The following is a 23,279-nucleotide window of genomic DNA, read 5'->3' as shown; positions in this document are numbered from 1 at the left end:
GGCGGAACCCCTTGCCACAATTACCGAGCGGAACACAACCAAATTCATCTGGCAGTCGATCGTGTGCTGATTTGGCATCCTCCAAGCTATCGTCTCTGATAACGGCAAACAATTTGACAATGCCAAGTTCAGGAAATTCTGTGCTGAACTTGAAATCCGACCATGTTTCTCTTCCCCAGGTCATCCCCAAGCCAATGGCCAAGTTAAGGTTACCAACCGTTCTCTTTTGAAGATCATCAAAACTAAGTTGAAAGCTGCTAAGGGGCTTTGGGCAGAGGAATTTCCAAATGTACTCTGGGCGTACCGTACTACAACCGGAACCCCTACTGGGGAGACCCCCTTTCGCTTAACATACGGCGCTAAGGCGGTCATCCCAGTGAAAATCGGTTTGCCTACCCCGAGGGTTCTGCACTTAAATCCAGAACTCACTGAAGAACTGCGCGCGAGCCGACCTAGACCTGATTAAAGAGCTCCGAGAGACCACTGCTGTCAAACAGGCCTTATATCAACAGAAAATGAGAACTCACTACAATCACAAAGTCCGACCGAGGGAGTTCGCCTTGGGAGACCTTGTTTTGCGCGAAGTAACTCTTGCCACCAAATATCCAGCTGAGGGCAAGTTGGCAGCCAAGTGGGAGGGACCTTACGTCGTTAAGGCCAGACCTCGTCCGGGCACTTACCGACTCCAGGACATGGAAGGCCGAAACCTCCCCCATCCATGGAACGCCGAGCATTTGAAGCGTTATTTTCAATAAAAGCTGTATTTTTGTATTGATCAATTGTTGTATGTTCTTTTTGACAATCTACGCACTTGAATGCTCTCATTCTCTTCTCATATGGTGTAAATTTATGATCAAATGGGGTACACTTTGAATGACAACAAGCTTATACTTCAGTTATCTGTGTGGTATTTCAGTAACACTTTGATTGCAACCTCAGCCAGACTGAGCACGAATAACTCAGCCAGACTAAGTTATTTAAAGTCTCAGCCAGACTGAGCATGAAAAGCCTCAGCCAGATTGAGCACGAAGAGCTCAGCCAGACTGAGTTACTTAAAGCCTTAGCCAGACTGAGCACGAAGAGCTCAGCCAGACTGAGTTACTTAAAGCCTCAGCCAGACTGAGCATGAAAAGCCTCAGCCTGACTGAGCACGAAGGGCTCAGCCAGACTCAGTTACTTAAAACCCCATCCCGATTGAGCACCAAGGGCTTAACCAGGCTCAGTTAGTTATGGCTCGAGCATCCTTGCAACTTCATGTTTATAGCATAGTTGCCATACTTGGTCAAATCCCAGGTCCATGCTTTTACACCTCTTAATGTTTTTTACATTTTTAATCTTCAAGACTGTCACATTTTGAGACCTTTTTCACTCTCACATTTTCTCAACACTCTGACCACATGCCTTAACACTTTAAGACCCTCATGTTTCAAGACCTTTACATTTCAACATTCTTATTATTAACATTCTTCGCATCATCATTTTTTCACAAGATAGATTGGCTCCCTACTTTTCAATTTTCACTGTGATTTTTGCACAAGCCTTACATGAGTAATCATTCTCATTCTTTGCAGATCCACAAAAAATAAACACAATAGTATAAAACAAAAAACACACAACTCATAATTTCATTTATTCACAACTTATACATAAGTTTACCACAGAAATTTCAAAAAAAAAAAAAAAAGAAAAAGGAAACAACAAACAACCAAAATTCTAAGTACAAATTTTGTTCACACCAATCATTCCTCTTCACTTGAGGCGAGGTCTTCTTCTTCAACACCCTCGTCTAAGGAGGTCTGGGCCACGTCGTCTTCGTCAATCTTTACATTGCTGAAGTCTAAGTCTGGGAACAGCTCTTCTGCCTTGCGCTTGAAAGTCTTCCAGCCGCTGTCCCAGAACTTAGCCATCTCTTATTTGTAGAAGTCCGACCGCTGGAAGCTCTAGATCACTTCTTTTTCACTTTTGCTCCCAGCGGTCGCCCCCGACGGGCCAGCCCCCCCATACCCCTCTCTTGCCAAGTTGCTGGCGATCGCGGCATCAATGGCCATCTGGAAGTTGGTGGACCCCTTGAACTGCTCAACCGCTGCAACACATAGGTCGGGGTATGCCGCCCTCTCAGATGCTAGTTTCGCCCTTTCTTCCTCCAAGGCCTTCTCCAGCCCTACCTTCTCTACTGCTAACTTGGCCCGCTTGTCTGCCAGATCCTTCTCCAACCCAGCGATCTTCAGATCTGCTTCTTCTTTTTCTTTGATCGACTGGGCGCGCAGATCCTCGTTACAAGTCATCGCCTCATTCCACCGCTCGTTGGCGACGGTGTAGGCCTTCTGCGCCTCTTCCAGCTTCTTCTGCTCACCAACCAGCTGGGACTCGAGAGACACCACCTTACGGCGTTCTGTCTCCAACTGTAACTTGGCCGCGAGCAACTCAGCATGGGCATGGTCGGCAACATTGTCCTGCACCACCGCCAACACCCTCATCTTCTCGGCCTTCTGAGCCTCCTCCAACCCCCTAGCACACGTACTTCGCGCAGCCTTCCGCCACCCTGCAGTCTCCCTCTTTAACTCAAGTTGGGCCTCCATCTCCTCCAACTTGGCCTTCAGTGGCCTCACCTCGCCCTTTGCAGCCGCCGCCTTGTTCAGAAGGGCCCCTGCTAAGGTGGTTGCCTCCATTTGGGCAGAACACAACCCCCTTAGCAGCTCAGCCTTAGTGAAACTGGCCACCGAGCGCACGGCTGTGTCTTCCACTACTCTTAAGAGGCGATCTGCAGCGGTCCTGGCCTCTCTTCTTTCTCCTTCCAGCTGTCCGGACACCGCTAGGGCGTAGTAAAAAGCAGTCTTCAACCTGACCCTCTTTTCTTCTCCTTGGGGCACAGGAGCCCCCCTGGGCTGCTGCTCCACCCCTTCCAAGGGACCAGTCTCTCCACTCTCCACTTGTATTTCAGGGATAGTCACCCCATCCTTCCCTCTCTTCGCCCCCTTCAGCCCCACTTTAGGGGTCTCCTCTGCCACCACCCTCTTTGCCCTTTTCAGGGCTGGCCCCTCATCCATCTCCCTTACTCTTTTCTTCTTTTTCACCACAGCCTTCACCTCCTTGTTGGCCCTTTCCTTCAACGGATCAATTGGGGGTGGTCGTGGCTCAAACTCACCAAAGTCCTTCTCCCCTAGTGGTTTGGGGCACGGTCGGATCCTCTCTCTCGCAATCGGCTTCGGCGGACGGTCTACCTGTGACTCTTTGTATTTGTTAGCCTTGGCAAAACTCGCCCCTATCCTCCGCCTCCTGTGCCTTCCTCCTCGCCTCCAATTCTGCCGGCGCAAAATCCCCACCGGTTGGCTGAGGGCCCAGCCCTGTGGCAAACAAGGCGGAGGGCTGAACGAGGTCGTCCCACTTGGCGCCCTCCTTCTCCCTCCATGCCTTCACCTTCTTCACCCTCTCCTCTGCCGCCGCTCCCAACCTTGGCTCCACCGACTTGGTTGGCACTCTCCACACGGTGCGCACCCCCATTTCCCCGTTCACGGACACATAGAACCACCGTGGCCTCCACCCCTTAATTAACGACAGCAACCCCGCCACCAGACCCTTCCCTGTCGCCGCTTGTAAAGTAACCAAAGTCTCTTGCTGGCCCGAAGCCTTGTAGCATGCAAAAAACTCATCCACCGTCATTTCAACCCCCTCGTTCGCCTTCGGCCACGCACTTGCACAGGCCAGTAAGATCTTCCACGCATTGGGCATCAGTTGGCCCGGCGCCACCTCCAGCCGACCCAACACGTCCACCACTATCCTTGGGAGAGGCAACCTCAAACCCCCCTTTAACACCTCCTCATACAGGGCAAACTCCCCCGGTTGAGCATCGGACACCCTCTCCTTTGGTGTCGGCGGCTTTAACTCTATTTCTGTGGGAATCTGATATTTCTCGCGCATCACCCCCAACTCCTCTACAGTAAAGGTTAACTTGTCGGCCTTCGTGTGCCAGTGATCTGGCTTGACCTGACTGATTGGCTTTGCCGCGGCTATCAGCGTGGATAAGCGGGGTCGTCCTGCCGGTTCTCCCTCACTCCCCACTCGCCTCTCCGTCCTATATTGCTCCGCCAGGTCCATTACGTCGTCGTCCCCCAAGGCATCTAGTCTCACATTGGGCACTTCCTCTCGAGCCATCTCGCTGGTATGCTTGTGTATAGCTTCAGATGCTGGGGCAAGGTAGTTCACAAAATGTTGCAGGAGTGTATCACTGGAAATGAAAGAGTTAACTTCTGGAACGTTTTGATTTTCTGCAAAAAGATAGGTAAAGCGAGTAATACCAAAAGCCCAAGGCTTGCCTATATTCCAAGGGTCACAATTAAATTTCACCAGTTTGAAAATTTTCAAAAATTCATAAAAACTGTCTTTTCAACACCCTATATTGACTTATCGTTTCATTTCTTGCTCAACGCCTAACCTTCTCCCTCACGGGATTCTGCCACGTGTACGCCCACGATCCACAACCCCTTTCCCCTTCCATGTCTATTCCACTTCACGTCACCACATGCCCCGTCGCCCCTTGAGCCCCACGCCACACCACTCACCACTCACCCTCCGCGATCGGCCCTTCTCATGGTCGGTCCCACCACTCGGCCACCCTTCGCGGTCGGCCCTCCTCAGGGTCGGTCCCATCACTCAGCCACCCTTCGCGGTCGGCCCTCCTCACGGTCGGTCCCACCACTCGGTCTCCATTCGCGGTCGGCGCTCCTCATGGTCGGTCCCACCACTCGGTCGTCTGTCGCGGTCACGTATCGCCTTCGATCCACCTCTCGGTCAGTCTTCATCCACCGTCTTCTTCTTTATTCCCTTCGTTGGACTAAAGATGCACTCGAGAATGGGGAACTACTGACATGGATAAGCCCATAAAAGATACAACCCATCACTTAGGGCCCAATGCACAATTCAAATACTATAGCCCAGCGTTGTTGGAGCTCAATATGGCATCAAGAACCAATGACATTTAGACACGTGACAGATGAAGGACAGGCCACATAAGCAGACAAAGATCTTGCAAAGTTATTGTACTAGACATCAGCCATTAATGAAGCCCTTTACAGCATTTATTGCGATAAGCCCTCCCCGTCGAGACAGAATGACCTCACTATGAATAAGGCAAGCTAGAGCATAGACTTTCGGCTATGGCGACAGGTCAGAAGAGATAACGAAATGATTACCAGAGGATATAAGCAGACGTCGAAGACAATAAGAAGGTTAAGCTTTCTATCTTTAATCCATCTCTACATTCCATCTCTCTTTCTAACTTGCTCGTCGGAGGGTTTGCTAGGGGACTCCCCGTTCCTCGTTGAATTCTTGTGCAGGTCTCCTGGTGGGCTTGGTCATTCGGACACTAGTTTGGAAAGCGTGGATCAGTTCGACCCGTCCCATCTGGAACACGCTGTATCATCAATTTTAATTTAAGCCATCTACTTATTTCTGTTGAAATAAAATTGACAAAAAAATAAATAAATTAGTCATTAAATTAAATCTAGGTGTACACAATGTCTAAAATATTATTTTTATTGAGTTTAATGTCTAAAATATTGTTTGGTTCCAATTTTCAGAAAATAATTTTTAGAAAATTTTACTTTTTTATTTTTAGTATTTTAATGTTTTCAATGAATTTTTTTGGATATTTTAAGCAATTTTTTTTTCAAAATTTTTAGGCACACCTAACATAAATACACTTAAAAAGTATAATATTTGTGAAAAAAAAATTAAAAAATACACTGAATACCAAAAAATATAAAAAAATATGAAAATTCAGTACATTTTTTTATATTTTTGTGTATTTATTAATTTTTTAAAATATTTTTTCACAAATATTTTACTATTTAGATACATCTAAGGTGCATTTAAAAAGTAAAAAAATTACTTAAAATTTAAAAAATATTCACTAAAAAAAAATATAAAAAACAAAAAACTCAGTTTTCAGATAACTGAATTCAGAAAACTGAAATAAACACCCCGATTATTTTTCTTCAATTTTACTTAACAAAAATATATAGATAATTTAGATTAAAAATAAATTAAAAATTAAAAATTTTAAATTAATAGAATAAAAAATAAAAAATATATTTTATTACAAAAATCAAATCTCAAGTTTTTATTTTTTTATATAGTTTGTCTTTTTTTCTTCTCCAGTGTTGAATGTCCTCTCATTACACTCTACCTAATCTTTTCGGAGACTCTCAAAAGACTCTCTATTCTACCTTATCTTTTCGGAGACTCTCAAAAAGACTCTCGTGGTCTTCGTCTGCTCTTTATTACTTTTCATTGTATTCTATAATTTTCCAATTTTTTTACGTGGGGTGTTTGGGAAGTGAATTTTTATGTAGATTTTTTTAGTTGTAAAATATTATTGAAGAAATTTTTTTTTGTATTTAGAAAGATAGTTAGGTTTTTTTGTTATTAGATGTGATGTTTGTGAGAGAAAAAATGAAATGATTATGGGATTGGATGTGATATTTTGTTTAGATGTATTTTTTTTAATTTTACAAAAAGTTTGTCTTTTTGTGAAAAAAACAAAAAAAAAAACCCAAGTTATAAACTTCCCAAACACCACCTTGACTTTAATATTCTGTCACTCTCAATTCTCTGTCAAACCTAGGGCTCAAAAGACTCTTCTTTGTTCATTGTATTGGGGCGATTATGGAGGTGAGGAATTGTGCCTCGTTCGTGGACTTTTCATTTAAAAGTTAAAAAATTATAAAAAAATTAAATTTTATTTTTATTTTTTTATACAATTATTACAAAAAATTAAAATATTATCTCAAACATATTATTTTTTTACCTTATATTTTAATTAAAAAAATTAATAGTATGTTCTCAAATAAAAATCAATCATAAAATTAGATGCAAAATGTTTGTAGGTGAGCATGAATTTTAAGGAGTGGATCTTACAAATAAATTTAGTTAAATTTCGTTCATTCTTGTAATTTTGTGTTGAATTTGTGTATTCTTAGCATAAATGGTGCATATACGAGATGTTGGAATAATTTTAAATTTTTTCTTCCAACTATGTGGATGGTATTTTATAAATTTAAAAATAATTATTTTAAAATTCTAGGTGGTTACAAAAATGAGTAGATGTGGAAAAGTTATTCTGCTCCGTCGTTGATTATAATAGTGTGATTTAAAATGTTATAGATTCTATTTAATGTAAAATTTTTCAAATCTTCATTAGTGATAATTTTCTCAAATTTTCATTTTTTACTTTATTAATCTCTTAATCTTTTTTTTTTTTTTTTCCAGATAGGTATTAATCTCTCAATCTTAAGAGGTAAAATATACACACTCCCTGATGTAATATTTTTATGTTTCAAATAATTTGTTTATGTAAAGCAATGAAGCCATAGGTTGCAATTTAATTTTAATGTATGCCATCTTTGTATCATTTTGTATAATGGACAAATCAAACCCATCACTCTCAATTATTTAATTGTCTCCTCCACATTCCCCTTTAGTATTTTACATGATTAATAGAATTAGGCTTGGGCAAATCAAACCCACTACTCTAAATTATTTAATAGAAAATTCTATTCATACCAAAAAAAAATAAATAAATAAATAAAAAATGACAAGATTGATGTGGTATTGTTATTAGAAATATATTCATTTTTAATAGTATTTTATTTTGTAATGAAAAATTCATAATAAATCACATCATTATATATATATTATTTATATAGCATTACTCTTATTTAATTTGTATTCTTCATCTCACTGCAACAATGATTAATCGAAATAGCTTAATCATGTGGTTTATAATGAATTTAAGAAGATGGGGTGGTTACGGCCATTGGATCTCATTTCGATAATTTAAATGGTTTATTTTTTAAAGTATATCGAGTAAAACACACTTGTAAAAAATCAAGCTGATTGAATATCCCTAACATTTTTATTTACTCACATTTGTATTCAATTTTATACTCCAAGTCATATTTGTTATTTATTTTTGTAGATACAAATGTAATTCAATAAAATTGTTAACGATGTTCGATCAATTTGATTATTTTTGCAAATATGTTTCACTTGATGTACTTTGAAAAGTAAATGATTCGGATGATCGAAACGGACTCCAATAACCACACAATCGTGGTTGCTATGCGGCGCTGCACAGCAGTCATCCCATCACTTGGATTTAATTGACTTTTTTAGCATATTAGATGTGTTTTAAATAAGTATTGCCTATTACGACTTAATTCAATAGTTGATCTAATATGTTTATCTCTTATTTGTCTTATGTTATTTTGTACATAAATTTTAAATATTCTTCATAACTCATACCATTTAGAAATACAAGAAAGACAAAACTTTATGATCAGATTAAAACCCCCATTTTTTATAATTAATATAAGACAATTTTACAAAGATCATGCCATTTAACTATTTGAAAAAAAAAAAAAAACCCAATCAAACAACATAATCTTAAGCACAAAAGACTAAAAAACATAGCAGTATGCACTATGTACTAGTTTGGAAATTAATTATTTTAAATAAGTTTTTAAATTTTTTTATAAAATTATGAGTAAAAAATATAAAAAATAATGTAATTAAGATGGTCGACTTTTTAACCATTTCAAGGACTTATCGCAAACGGTGTGTATATATGTCTAAAGAGAATAACAATCCAATTAAAAAAATATTTGTACATCAATAATAGTAAATTTTATAAATATTAATAATTAAAATTTTATTTTTTTTAATATATTTGTAAATATTTTTTCAGGACGGCCCACCCTCAACCCCATCCATATGTAATCGTCATCAGTGTTGCGTCCCAATCCAAATTTGTGAGGTCAGCACGTGGAAATCTTCGAATTAATATTAATTAATTAATCTTGTTTACTTGACTTCATTAGCAGCGTGCATACCATAAACTATTCTTCCAAAAACATCACCAATAGTTGCTTGCCACGTCATCAGGTAGAGACTACCATGTGCTCTTTCCTTACGTGTCACATTATCATTGGATTTACTTATGTGGGAATACGACAACTCAATGCCTCTGCGTCGCCATATTTATACATAGAGAGAGATAAAGGAGAGTGGAAGAAGCTTTGTTTGGGAGGAAGGAAGCAATCGTCTCTCTCTCTCTCTCTCTCTCTCTCTAGAGTTATAGAGAGGGAAACTAACAGGAGCTGGCTGCTAAGCACACTGTCTCTCTCACCCTGTCTCTCCTAATTCTGGTAATCCAAACCCTACCACTTCACTAATATATGAATATGTTTATTGATATATATATATACACATATAGGTTAAGACAATTAGCTTTGGATGTTTACTGGTTGTTCTAGATCTTTCAGTTACAGATTTGTTTTTAGCGTTAGGGTTAGGGTTTATATGTGTAATGAATTTGCATAATCAGATCATGTAATTTATGTGATGAAATTCTTCAATTACAGGTGAAACTGTTTGAATCGATTGTTTCGTCAATTGGTGTTGAGATATTGTTGTGTTGTTGAGGTCTAATGGGGAAAGGGGGGCAAGACTATGGGAAAAAGGAGAGTTTGGGGGCAGAATCATCATCGAGAGGAGATTTCTTCGCTGCTTGGGCGAAAGATGTTCAAGAATGCGAAGAGAAGTATGGGGTGAATCGGGATTACGGATTGTCGACCGATGAAGTGGAGAAGAAGCGGCAGATCTATGGATGGAATGAATTGGAGAAACATGAAGGTCAGTCTATTTTGAGATTGGTTTTGGATCAGTTTAATGATACTCTGGTGAGGATTTTACTTGTTGCTGCTGTGGTGTCTTTTGTCTTGGCTTGGTATGATGGTGACGAAGGTGGGGAAATGGAGATCACTGCTTTTGTGGAGCCTCTGGTGATTTTCTTGATTTTGATTGTGAATGCAATTGTTGGGGTTTGGCAAGAGAATAACGCCGAGAAAGCATTAGAAGCTCTTAAAGAAATTCAATCGGAGCAAGCAACTGTGGTACGTGATGGCAAAAAGTTTACTGGTTTTCCTGCAAAAGAACTTGTTCCTGGTGACATTGTTGAGCTCCGGGTTGGTGACAAAGTCCCTGCTGATATGAGGGTTTTGTTTTTGATTAGCTCAACTCTTCGAGCTGAGCAGGGTTCATTGACTGGAGAGAGTGAAGCGGTTAGTAAGACAACTAAGCCCGTTCCGGAAGATTCTGAAATTCAGGGGAAGAAATGTATGGTTTTTGCGGGGACAACAATTGTGAATGGGAATTGTATTTGTTTGGTTACTCAGACAGGGATGGATACGGAGATGGGTAAGGTGCATTCACAGATTCACGAGGCCTCGCAAAGCGAGGATGATACACCTCTAAAGAAGAAATTGAATGAATTTGGAGAGTCTCTCACAGCTATAATTGGGGTTATTTGTGCATTGGTGTGGCTTATTAATGTGAAATACTTTCTCACTTGGGAGAATGTTAATGGGTGGCCCACGAATTTTAAATTCTCTTTTGAGAAGTGCACTTATTACTTTGAGATTGCAGTGGCATTGGCAGTGGCTGCCATTCCTGAAGGTTTACCTGCTGTTATCACAACATGTTTGGCCCTTGGCACGCGGAAGATGGCTCAGAAGAATGCGCTTGTCCGGAAGTTGCCTAGCGTCGAGACTCTTGGCTGCACAACCGTGATCTGTTCTGATAAAACTGGTACTCTAACTACCAATCAAATGGCAGTGGCAAAGCTTGTGGCAATGGGTACCGGGCCAGATGCTACCCGAACTTTCAATGTGGAAGGGACCACATATAGTCCTCTGGACGGAAAAATTCAAGATTGGCCCAAGGGTCGAATGGATGCGAATCTCCAAATGATTGCAAAGATTGCTGCTTTGTGCAATGATGCAGGCATTGAACAAGCTGGAAATCATTACGTAGCCAGTGGAATGCCCACTGAGGCAGCATTGAAGGTAAGATCTCGTACTTTTGTTCTCCGGTTTAAAATTAAATTCATTTGTCTTTATAGTAGAATTACAGTGTCTTCTGAAGCTGCCATGATGCTGCGAGGGAAAAAAGTTGAAATTTACTGTCATATTATCCAAAAAGGGTTAAAGCTGGATTTTCCCTTTCAAACATTTGATTTGCTAAATCAAGGTTCATCGGTTGGTTGGTAGCAACACCCCGTGCATGTCGAAGGTTTTTTTACCTTTTCTCTGTCATAAGTACAATAGATCACTTGAAGATTTTCTTGCTGAGAGTTATATAGACTGATGCTCCTTTCTTCATTGAAACATTTTCTGTAGTTGCTGCATATATATAAATATTGAGCTGAAGCAATTTCATAATCCTGACTGTTTGTTTTCAGGTTATGGTTGAGAAAATGGGACTTCCTGATGGATTGGATTCTGGTACAACTTCAGGTTATAGAGATGTCCTACGTAAGTTACTAGTGTAACATATGTTTATGTTGTTTCATAATCGTGTTTACGTGGCTGCTGATGTTTTCATTTAATTTTGTGCATTTAAGGTTGTTGTCAAACATGGAAAAAGCTTGAAAGACGGATAGCCACTCTTGAATTTGACCGTGATAGGAAATCTATGGGAGTTATAGTGAGTTCCAGCTTAGGAAGAGGAAGAAAATCATTGCTTGTAAAGGTACATTCAGCCATATGGAGTTTGTTTTATTTTTTTATTTTTTCTTTGACACATTGTTACACAGGAGAAACTGATTGCCTGAGGAGCATTTGTTACAAAGGAGTCCATTTTTCTTATGCAGCAAAACTATTATATGTGGTGCCAGTGTTTAACCCCTCCTGCTTTCTTTTTTGGGGTGGATAAGTCATAAATTAAAGACAAAGAATGTATACATTTACAAGGGCATACCCCAGGTAATACAATAATTCTAGCACTACCCCCAAAGAGGGGAAGTGTAAACCAAAATAAAAACGAAATATAACAAACCCCGCATATACTGGGAAACCAAAAGAAACTCACAAGTGAAGCCCTAAATTTGCCCATATATCCTTTTTATCCCCAAATTACCCCTACCATCAAATATAACACCTCTTGCTTTCAGGTTGTATTTAATTGATAGTAAATGCAGATAGATAAGTGTCTATGTGTATGCAATTCAACCCAACTACACTTGTTCTAGCTTTATGTTAAATGGAAATCTGTCAAGTATAGACTATAATTTCAAAATTATGATATATAATTTAATGTTAAATCATACTCTGTTTATGAATTTACTCCTCATGTCTACAAAGGAAAACACAACATCTTACATAAGACACAATTTGTCAGTAACCAATGTAATCCCTAAATCTAAAAGGAGTTGCTTATGGCTAGGCGATGTGTTTCTTACATTAACTCAGCAATATGTTCATTACTTCATATCCAACATGAATGCATTAGCATAATTTCAATGACAAATGGCATATGATTATGAAAAATCTTACTTGGATACACCCAAGGTATGGACTACATGGGTTGGAGGGCCTATTTAAAAGGCTTAATTTGAATTTTATGAAAAGTTTACGGACACAGATGCGGATGCGGATACGGAAATAGACACGGATGTAGACACGGGACACAGCAATTTTTAAAAAATGGGGACACGCGGGGACATGACAATTTTTAAAAAAATGGGGACACGGCTATAAAATATGTTTTCATATATTTTTATTTGCTATCTAGATTAATATTACATCTGCAAAAAATTAATATTAACAAAAACTAGTTCTAATTCTATTTTTTTTTTAAAGTACTTTTAAATTAACACTAACAGCTTATATCTTTTTTTATGGTTGATCTATAACATATTTAAATTTAGGATAAATTACAAATACACCCCTGAGGTTTGTTTAAAATACAAATTGCCTCTTGTGGTTTGAAAAATTACAAATGCTCCATTGTTAGAATTTTTTATTTAACAGAATTAACTAAAAATATAAAATTCATATTTGCTCTCCTATATAATAATAAAATTACCTAAATTATTAATTGAAATATATTTTTAATATAATTAAAAACTGTTAATTGACTTGATGATTTATTAATAAAAGGGACGATTTGTTACGAAATTAGAAACCTCAGGGGGTGAAATGTAATTATAGAGGGGTCAGAAATTAAACCCCAAATTAAGTATGGGCTTAGCGAGGAAAAATGCCCAAGTCAAGTTGTAGAGGCCACATGTGTAGCGGTAGAGTAGTTGAGGCACTTTGTCTTAGCGCCGCCATTCCTATTAACTTCGGCTCTGCCGTCATTGGAAGTTGCCGAGGGGACATGTGCAGTAGTAGAGTTGCTGAGGCACTTTGTCTCAGCGCCGCCATCCCTATTAACTTCAGCTTTGCCGTCATTAGAAGTTGCCGAGGAGACATGTGCAGCGGCAGAGTTGCTGAGGCACTTTGCCTCAGCGCCGCAATTCTAAGTATCTTTGGTGCCATCGCCATTCCAAGTAATGTCGGTGTTACGATCACCTGGAGTTGCCGAGGGAAAGGGATGACCGAGGCAACTAGGTTGCTGAGTCAACACTTGCAACGCCCAAGTTGCAGAGGCATTCTGTCGGCGCCGCCATCTCCAATATCTTCGGTTATGCTGTATGGACTTGCCGCGGGAAACGACTGCCGCAGTAACTACTATCACAGCAAATAAGTTGCAGAGGGAATATTTTGCCAAGGTAATAGCAGTCTTTGAGAGAGGCTTCCCCCCGCAAGCAGAGGCTAATGCCTGGCGCCGACAGCAGGCCCCAAGGCATTATTGGCCTAGGGCTGATAGCAGGCCCCACATTTCATTTAACTTGGCGCTGATAGTAGGCCCCAAGACTTACTGGTGGGAGCTGATAGCAGGCCCAGAAATACCAGTTTACTGCGGCAACCCCGCGAAGATGGGAGCAGGGTAGCCCGAACATAAGGGACTCCTTTTCCATTACCTAGGTCATGGACCTGCCTTAGTCGTACAGGCAGGACTAAGGAAGCCCCCTTGGGCTTGGTATTAAGGCACAACATGGCTGATAGCAGACTTGGTTGTGGCCTTCGCCCTGGGAAGCTGGGGAGTTTGTGGTTAGGTGGCTAAGGGTGCAGGTTTCGCTGAGGTGAACACGAACATAGTCGATAGCAAACTCATGGAGTCCTGAGAATGCATGTATTGGCCAAGTAGAATTGAGAAGGCAAGTGCAGCGGCAAGGTTCACCGCTGCAAGTGCACTCTATGAAGCACGGACACGGATACGGACACGGGATACGGTAATTTCTAAAAAATAGGGACACGGACACGGATACGGACACGGGAGGGGACACAGCAATTTTTTTTTTTAATAAATATTTTTATTTTAATATACATTAATTATTTTATTTATTTGTTTTCTTTTTTAAATAATGTGTTTTTGATAAATTTTCATTTTATTTTATTTTATATACATTTATTTTATTTTATTAATATGTATAAGTATATATTATGTTATATATACTTACAAAATAATATGATTTTATTAATATTATTAATATTAATATGATTTTATAAATATTATTTTATATATACTTATATATATATATATAATATAAGAGATAAGAAGAAAGCTGGACAGAGCCAGCAAAGAGAGAGAGACAGAGCGAGAGGGAGAGACAGAGACGCGAGACAGATGCGAGCGAGCGAGAGAGAGAGAAGACGAGTCGAAGGTTTGTCTTCTCAACTGGATGTTCGACGACGAAGATGACTGGAGTTGAAGGTTTGATCGATGCTTCGAGTCAACTGGATGTTCGACGATGACGACGAAGGTTCGATCGATACATCGAGTCAACTGGATGTTCGACGACGACGACGACGAGAGTCAAAGGTTTGTCTTCTCACTCTTTTCCTTCACACTGTCTCTCCTCTGTCTCTCTCTCCTCGCCGTGTCCAGATCTGGACACGCGCGTGTCCCATACAAAAAAATAATTAAATTAAAGGGACACGCCATGTGGCGTGTCCTGTACGTGTCCCCGGCGTGTCCTCGTATCTGACACCGCCACAACGCCGATTTTGCCGTGTCCATGCTTCATAGAGTGCACTTGCTGAGGTTCAAGCTGAGAAGGAAAGTGCAGAGGCAAGTACTCCCGCTGTAACTGCACTTGCTGAGGCTCAAAAGGGAGTTGTAGCGCCAAACACTCCCGTCGCAACTACACTTGCTGAGGCTTAAAAAAGGTAATTGTGGAGGCAAACAGATAGTACACAGTAAATGCAGAGGGACACGTGGCACCTTTAGCCTGGTGGCTCGAGGTAGAATATTCCATGTGATCCTCTGGGACACATGTCTTCTCTCTATTTGGCCACTTGGTGTCTTCTTGGCACCAAGGAAAAGCCGATAAATATGACCCATTTCCCAAGGTTTAGAGGAGGAATTTTGGAGATTTGAGGGAGATGCTGCCCAATTTGGTACTGCTATACACTTCTTCTTGAGCCACTTACTTCACCTTCACCCAGCTACACACACTCCAATTCTCAAACAGTTGCTGCTGTTCATTCTCAAGCCACTCCCATTATTATTATTGGACCATCAGCATAGTCTTGCCTCTCTAATCACCTCTCTAACCTTGAACCCCTCTACATTTCTGGCAATTCTGCTGGGGAGGCTGCTTTGTTGATAGTTCATACCCGCAGTGGCTTTCATACTTCACTGGAAAAGATGGCAGAGGAAGAAGTTCAACAACTCCCACGGCAGCAAGGCTCTTCCAATGGCGGAGCAGTACATGTGGAAGACCATGACCACAATGTTGTGATTGAGGTAGTTCAGTCACTCCAGGATATGTAGAGGGAGATCTGGACAGCTTTGCAAACTCTCACTGAGGCTATTATGGCCATGGCTTCTAAACCAGCTCCAATGCAAGCACCTCCGCCTGTAGCAGTCCCAAAACTTGTTCCCTGAGATTCGGGCTCCAATCTAGGTGCCTTTGGTGGTACCTTAGGTGAACGGTACAACCGCCGATTCAGCTACCCAAGAGCAGACTGGACTATTTCAACCCATTTACTTTGTTACTCTGGCCAATGTACAAGCTATGCTCGAGCAAGAGTGCAGCGAGAAACAACTACCATCTCTCCCAGACCCAGATGTGAAGCCCCCATACTCTCAAGAGATATTGACCATGCCCCACCCAACTGCGTATACAGTGCCCAAGTTTATTAAGTTTGATGGGAAACAAGGCAATGCTAGAGAACAGGTGGTCAGGTTCATTGAAACTCTTGGCGTCCATGGCAGTGACCACTCTCTGTGCCTTTGGGAGTTCTTCAAATCACTTACTGAAAGAGCCTACAGTTGGTATGTGAACTTGGCTCCCAACTCGATCAAAAGTTGGGAGGAGATGGTGAACAAGTTCCACACGAAGTTCTTCCAAGTCCAGGAGAAAGTTACAACCCTCACACTTGGGTGAGACGTCCAAAAAGAAGGCGAAGATATACTGGACTATGTTAAACGGTTCCAGGACAAGGCGATTGACTGTCATGAACCAGTGGATGAAGCTCATTTAGTCAGCATATGTGTGGAGGAAGCCATACGTGACTACAAGATTTTCTTGGTGAACCATAATCTGCTTACCTTTTCAGCCTTGATTGAGGCAGCTAGAAATCTCAGTACCATTGGTCCTTTACACAGGTCTCGTGACAGCCACCGCTACTTTTGTAGTAGTAGAGTTTCTGCGGTAACCTCCATAGGAGGGAGCCGCTTGCAACCAGAGGCTTCATCCTCTTGAAAGAGGAAGAGCTATGAAGACAGGAATCCATACCCCTGCAGCCCTGAGAATGTTAAGGCCCTGGTTAAAGAATGGGTCGCTGATGGCGAACTTACTTTACCTCTGATTGATGTTACTCCAACCAAGAAGGACAAAGAAAGCCCAGATTATTGTGTCTATCACAGAACCACCAGACACCCTACTAAGGATTGTTGGACGTTGAAAAATATCTTCAAAAAGAAAGTTGACGCGAATGAGCTGAAGTTCAAAGATGCTGGTAATCGTGACGTATGAAATGACCCCTATTCTAACCACAAGGAGAAGGGAAAGAATGTACATAATGGGCCTGTGCGCGATCAAGTGCACATGGCGTCCTATTATGATGAGTTAGAAGAAATTGCAAGTGGCTAGCTCCCTGAAACAGCACCTGCAGAGGTGAAATTTGCAGAGGATACCTATGCTCAAGCCTTGCAAAATTCCGTTAAGTTTCGCACCTTCTTTGACCAATTGTGGCTGAGCCAAGCTGCCAGGATGGAAGCAACGAAGGCACTCATTAGCATCTCTGAAGTGCACCATGCTGAAGTTGTTGAGGCCAAGGAATATGTGCCTCGGCGCATCCAGGGAGATTATGGGGCCATTACCTTTTCAGGGGCAGACAGAGCATACCCATTCCCCCATAACTGTCCTCTTTTTGTCACAGCTTATGTCAATGATGTGGAGTTCAAGCGTGCTTTCCTCGATGGTGGGGCGTCCATAAATATCATTACTGCTGACACCTTTGCAAAGGCTGGCATCCCGGAGTTCAGAATGGTTTGCCAACCCATTACTGTAACTGGTTTTGGTGGTGAGAAAAAGGTCACCAAGGGTCGTGTTGTAGTGGACGTAGCAGCTGGTGAGATTCGTTCCGCGACTAAATTCCATGTGATTGAAACAGATACGAACTACCACATGATACTTGGCAGAGCTTGGATGCATCGATATGGAACTATTCCGTCCAGCTATCACCAATGTGTGAAGGCAAAATTGGGAAGACGCACAGTTACCATAAATGCATCTGAAAAGCCATTTCGGGTGGAAGAGGCACACTATTCAGATGTAGTTTTCTTTACCGAGTTGTCAACGGATGACGCTCCAAGGACTGGTAAAATTGCAGGGGTAAAATTGTCGAAGTGGGAAGACATTCAAGATGCAGAGGCTGCTCCAGAAAGCAGTGGACAGAAAAGGAGCAGCAAATCCACAAGCCCTCCACCCAAGATTGTTAAGGTGCGTGAGGGCGGCAAGACAGTCTACTACCTATGACGGTTTTGGGGGCCAAACTTCATACCTTGGGAGGATGGCCCCGAGGCAAATAAATGTGATGGAAGTGAGTCCCAAGAAGGGTTGGTGGAGACGCTTGAGCCCGCTCCTGAATGCATGCAAGATAGGCCCAAATCCCAGCAGGAGGTACTTGCTGAGGTCAACCTCAGTGACTTACCTTGGCAAAGCAAGCCGGTGTTTGTCAGTGATACAATGGCTCCAGCAGCTAAGGCAGAATTGATAACACTACTAAAGCAATACAGCGATGTCTTTGCTTGGACGTACGATGAGATGCCTGGTCTTGACCTATCCCTCGTCACTCATCATCTGGACACTTTTCCCAACTCTAAACCGATCAAGCAGCACACTCGAAAGCCCTGATCTTGAAGCAAAGATTAAAGCAGAGGTAGAAAAGTTGCAGAGGGCCAAGTTCATTGAACTTATACAGTACCCAACTTGGCTTGCAAATATTGTTCCTGTGCAGAAGAAGAACGGTCAGATCAGAGTTTATGTAGACTTTCGCGACCTGAATAAAGCCTGCCCGAAAGATGAGTTTCCATTACCCCATGTTGATACGCTTGTCGATTCAATTGCGGGCCATCAGATGGTTCAGTGGTTATAACCAGATCAAAATGGCACCAGAAGATGCAGAAAAGACGGCTTTCAGAACACCCTTGGGAAATTTTTTCTATACGGTGATGCCCTTCGGTTTGAAAAACGCAGGGGCAACCTACCAATGGGCTATAACTGCAGTGTTCCATGACATGTTGTACCATGAAGTGGAAGTATATGTGGATGATCTGGTGGTCAAGTCTACTAAGGCAAACCGCCACCTCTGCGAGTTGGAAAAGGTTTTTCAGTGTTGCTGCAAATTTTGCCTCAAGATGAATCCTCTCAAGTGTGCCTTTGGAGTTACCGCTGGCAAGTTCCTTGGCTTCCTTGTACACCAGCGGGGGATCGAAGTAGATGGGGATAAGATCAAGTCAATCATAGAGATGCCTCCGCCACATTCTCAAAAAGCCTTGAAGAAATTCGTAGGCAAAGTGTCATACCTCAGGAGGTTTATTCCAGCTCTTGCTGAGATAACCTTCCCCTTTGGGACACTGCTGAAAGGGAACTACAAGTTTGAATGGTTGCAAGAACACAAACAGGCATTTGATATGGTGAAGCAAGCACTTACCTCCCCATTTACAATGATTGCCCCACAGCCTGAAAAGCCTCTGCTACTATACTTGACCTCTACTCCGCGGTCTATTGGAGCCCTACTTGTCCAAGACATAGATGGCATTGAGAAGCCACTCTATTACATCAGTCGCAAAGTTAATGGTGCCGAATCGCGATATACCCCAATTGGGAGGCATTGCCTAGCCTTAATCTTCACAGCGCAGAAGTTGCGCCACTACTTTTTGGCACACTCGATCCAGGTTGTGACCTGGAGTGATCCAGTTCGCCACTTGCTGAGCAAGCCCGCTTTGACTGGGAGAATGGCAAGATGGCTCTTGGCTCTAGCAGAATATGATATCACTTGTGTTACTCCCAAGGCCATCAAGAGCCAAGCACTTGCAGATTTACTGGCCCAGTTCCCATCAAGTGAACATGAACCTGCAGAGGTATCCCTACCAGGTGAGGTCCATGTATCAGCAGCTGTAGTTGAGACTTATTGGGAATTAAAATTCGATGGAGCCTCCGAAGCTGGGAAAGGTGGAGTTGGCATAACACTAACTAGTCAAGAAGGAGGGAAGGTCCATCTGTCATATAAGCTTGACTTTGAATGTTCAAACAACGAGGTTGAATATGAAGCGTTGATACTGGGTCTGATAACTGCCCAAAAGAAGGGCATTCGCAAACTAAAAATCTGGGGTGACTCCAAGTTAGTTGTCAAGCAAACGATGGGTGATTTCGCCTTGAAGGAGCCTCTGTTAGCCCCATATTGCACTGTAGTCCAAAAGTTGCTTGCTCAGTTTGATGATGTCCAAATCCAGCATACCCTTTGAGCACATAACCGTTTTCTCGATGCCTTGGCTACACTGGGGGCAAAGGTGGAGATACCAGAGGATAGTATAGCCATCGTCATCGAGAAAAGAACAACGCCCGTAGTGCTAACCGAAGAACATGCAGAGCAAGATGCTGAGGGGTGGAAAGTAGATATAATCAAGCAGCTGAAAACTGGCCAGGGAGTAATTAGACCAACAGAACTTGAACCATTTCTGCTCCTTAGAGGAGAGTTGTATTTTCGCGGTCCCAACAACTTGCTGGCAAGGTGCGTCGGTAGGCAAGAAGCGATTGACAAACTTAAGCAGATCCATGCTAAGTCTTGCGGAGATGGAGATATCAGTCTATATCGACGGATACAGAGGCAAGGGTACTACTGGCCAAAGATTTTAAAAGAAAGCATTGAATTGCAGAGGCAATGCACAAAGTTTTAATCCCAGCCTAAGGAAGAGGAGGCCCATTTCTTAAGCAGTGAAGAATGGAGGCAGCCATATCGACTACCTTGAGAATGGCACACTACCTGAGAACAAAGCCGATGCGATCAGAGTTAAGAGGCGAGCCCTCCGCTTCTTCCTTAACCATTCTTCCTTAACCAAGACAAGTTGTACTGAAGAAGCTTTGAAGGGGAACCTTTAGTGTGCTTATCAAAAGATGAGACAAATGAGGTGCTGAGGAAAGCCCACAAGACAGAGCATCAAGGGGGACAACGGCTATATGGACATCTCATTCATCTCGGCTACTATTGGCCAACAATGGAAGAAGATGCTAAAAACTTTGTGAGGAGATGCCAGTCCTATCAAAAGTTTGGAATTTGATACATGCACCGACGGTTGAATTGCACAACATCAAGACTCCTTATTCGTTCCATACTTGGGCATTTGACTTGGTAGGTCCTATAGTGCAATAGTCCAAAGGATACAGATGGATACTCGCAGCAACGAAGTTAGCACCAAGTGGGTAGAGGCTATACCAATGAGGAAGGCAGATGAGACAGGAGTAGCCAACTTCATCGGAGAGAACATAATCTGCAGGTTTGGCATACCCAAAGTGATGTTGTATGACAATGGAACTCTTTTTGTAAATCGCCATGTGGGAAAACTACTGGATGCCTACCAAATTAAGCATCATAAGTCTAGTCCATATTATCCCCAAGGGAACGGACAAGCTGAGGCGACCAACAAAACCCTCATCCGAATACTGAGTAAGATGATGGATGAAGCAGGAGGCACATGGTCTGAGCAACTCCCTGTAGCACTTTTGGTGTATAGAACATCAAAGAGGAAGCCAACTCAGGCAACCCCATTTTCCTTAGTATATGGGTCTGAAGTTGTGTTACCAGTTGAGTTGGCAGTACCTTCAGCAAGAATGGCTATGTCAGCGCACTTAGGGTGTGTTTGATTGGACGGACTGGATAAGAGGGGATTAGAATCCATCGGACTTGAGTCCTGGGACTGTGAATCCCCCGGACTATTTGGTTGGATTGGATATGTATCCTGTGTTTGTTTTTTCATGGGATTAGATGTCTGGAAAGGACTATTTTTAATCAATCCAACGTTTGGTTGGACGGACTGGATAGGATAAATGAACAAAAGACTATTTTACCCTTTTTCAATTATGTACTAAGTAATAGCAATATTAAACATATCTTTAATATTTTAATTATTTTTAGCTAGATTAAATAAAATTTTATTTTATTTTATTTTTTACGCAATTAAATAAATTTATTTTTTAAAATTAAATAAATAAAATATCAATAAAAATATATGTTATTTTTTTAATTAAAATTTTAAATAATTTTTTTTTAAAAATAATAATAATTAAACAATGAAATTAAATAAAACATCTATTAACATTTAAATAATGAAATTAAATAAAATATAAACAAAATTTTAAAATTAAACATCAATAAAATATCTATAAAAAATTATTTAAAAAAAAATAAAAATAAAATATCAATGAAAAGTTAAATAAAATTATTTTATTTTTAAATTGAGACATTTAAATTTTATTAAATTTTACTAAATATAATACATAATTAAATAGTAGAGGGTCAAAATGGTCATTTCATCACCTAATCCCAACAGTAAATAATCCCGCCCACCCTCTCTCTAAGGATAGTATAATCCCCCATATGGGGGATAAGGAGTCCGGTCGGACTCCATGTCCGCCGGACTAAAAAAAAAACAAACATCGGATTGGATGATTGTCCCGAATTACAATCCGCACAGTAATAACCCCCCTTTATCCCCCCAATCAAACACACCCTTAGTTCCAGACAACAGGAAGAATGACATAGAGGCAGCTGAAGAAAGAAGAGATCGGGCCTCGCGGGCAATGGAAAAGTATCATCAATCCATAGCCCGTGCCTACAATCAATCTGTTCAACACAGAAAGTTCAAGAAAGGAGACTTAGTATGGAAAACAGTGGATGCAGTCATGCGGGGGCAACCAATCCCTAAGTTCTCACCCAGATGGGAAGGGCCTTACAAAGTTGTTGAGGCAAGCAGCAACTGGTACTATAAGTTGACAAGAGTAGATGATAGATTCATAACTGGCTCTATCAATGCCAAGTATGTCAAAGAATATTTTCCTTAATTTATTTTGAAAAGAGTTGTAAGTTTCTTTGTTAATACTTCTAAAGCAAAGTGTAAAAAAAGGGTCATACACTTAGGGTTGTTTTGGGAAGATGGTAAAAAGTGACTTTTTGGCTTTTAACCAAGCTTTTGACTTTTTTAGACAAATGATTTGGGAAGTTGGTAAAAAGTGACTTTTGACTTTTTTGATTAATATTTGTTTATGATGTCAAATCATAATAAAATGACCAAACTACCCCTATTTATTTAAAATATTTACAACTTCACCTATGTAACACATTTTGACCCATAAGGGGTAAAATTATAATTTCACCGTTGGCTAAAAACCAACTTCCCAAATGAAAAAAAAGCTAAAAAGCCAACTTTTAGCTTTTGCTACTAACCAAAAAAAGTGACTAAAAACTATGTTGCCAAACTAAGCCTTAGTAAACACGTTACTCTCATATACATTTAGTGTGAGGAAGGTTTTCTAGACTTTGTGAAAGTTTATCCTTGTGAAAGCTTAGTTGTAATGAAATTTTGCACTTATAAAGAGCTTGCCTTATCTTTAGAAGTTATGTGAAAGTAATGTAAGGGAAGCAATGAAATGAAACTCAAGAGTACTACCAAGCATCCATACTTTTCATTAAAAAAAATCAAACTTCCAGAATATGATTACAGTGTTTGAAAAAGAAGTTGCGACAAAAAAAAAAAAAAAAAAAAAAAAAGAAAAGAAAAGAGCGCACCAAGTGCGATGCAATAACAAAATAAAGAGAAACGAAAGAAAT

The 23,279-nt window shown here is 41.0% G+C and overlaps 1 protein-coding gene across 1 annotated transcript in view; it reads left to right on the top strand.

Annotated features, from left to right (window-relative positions):
- Positions 1-9,021: 9,021 nt before the first annotated feature.
- Positions 9,022-23,279, top strand: part of LOC114312210 (calcium-transporting ATPase 4, endoplasmic reticulum-type) — a 30,363-nt gene continuing 16,105 nt past the window's right edge. Inside the window, exons 1-4 of the mRNA XM_028258414.2 lie at positions 9,022-9,203; positions 9,420-10,901; positions 11,297-11,369; positions 11,459-11,586. Coding sequence (XP_028114215.2) covers positions 9,486-10,901; positions 11,297-11,369; positions 11,459-11,586 — 1,617 coding nt within the window. The 5' untranslated portion in view covers positions 9,022-9,203; positions 9,420-9,485. The remainder of the gene's footprint in view (positions 9,204-9,419; positions 10,902-11,296; positions 11,370-11,458; positions 11,587-23,279) is intronic.

Source organism: Camellia sinensis, chromosome 3, assembly GCF_055761805.1.
Source record: "Camellia sinensis isolate YWXY chromosome 3, ASM5576180v1, whole genome shotgun sequence".
Taxonomy (NCBI): domain Eukaryota; kingdom Viridiplantae; phylum Streptophyta; class Magnoliopsida; order Ericales; family Theaceae; genus Camellia; species Camellia sinensis.
This window is presented reverse-complemented; position numbering and strand designations above follow the sequence as displayed.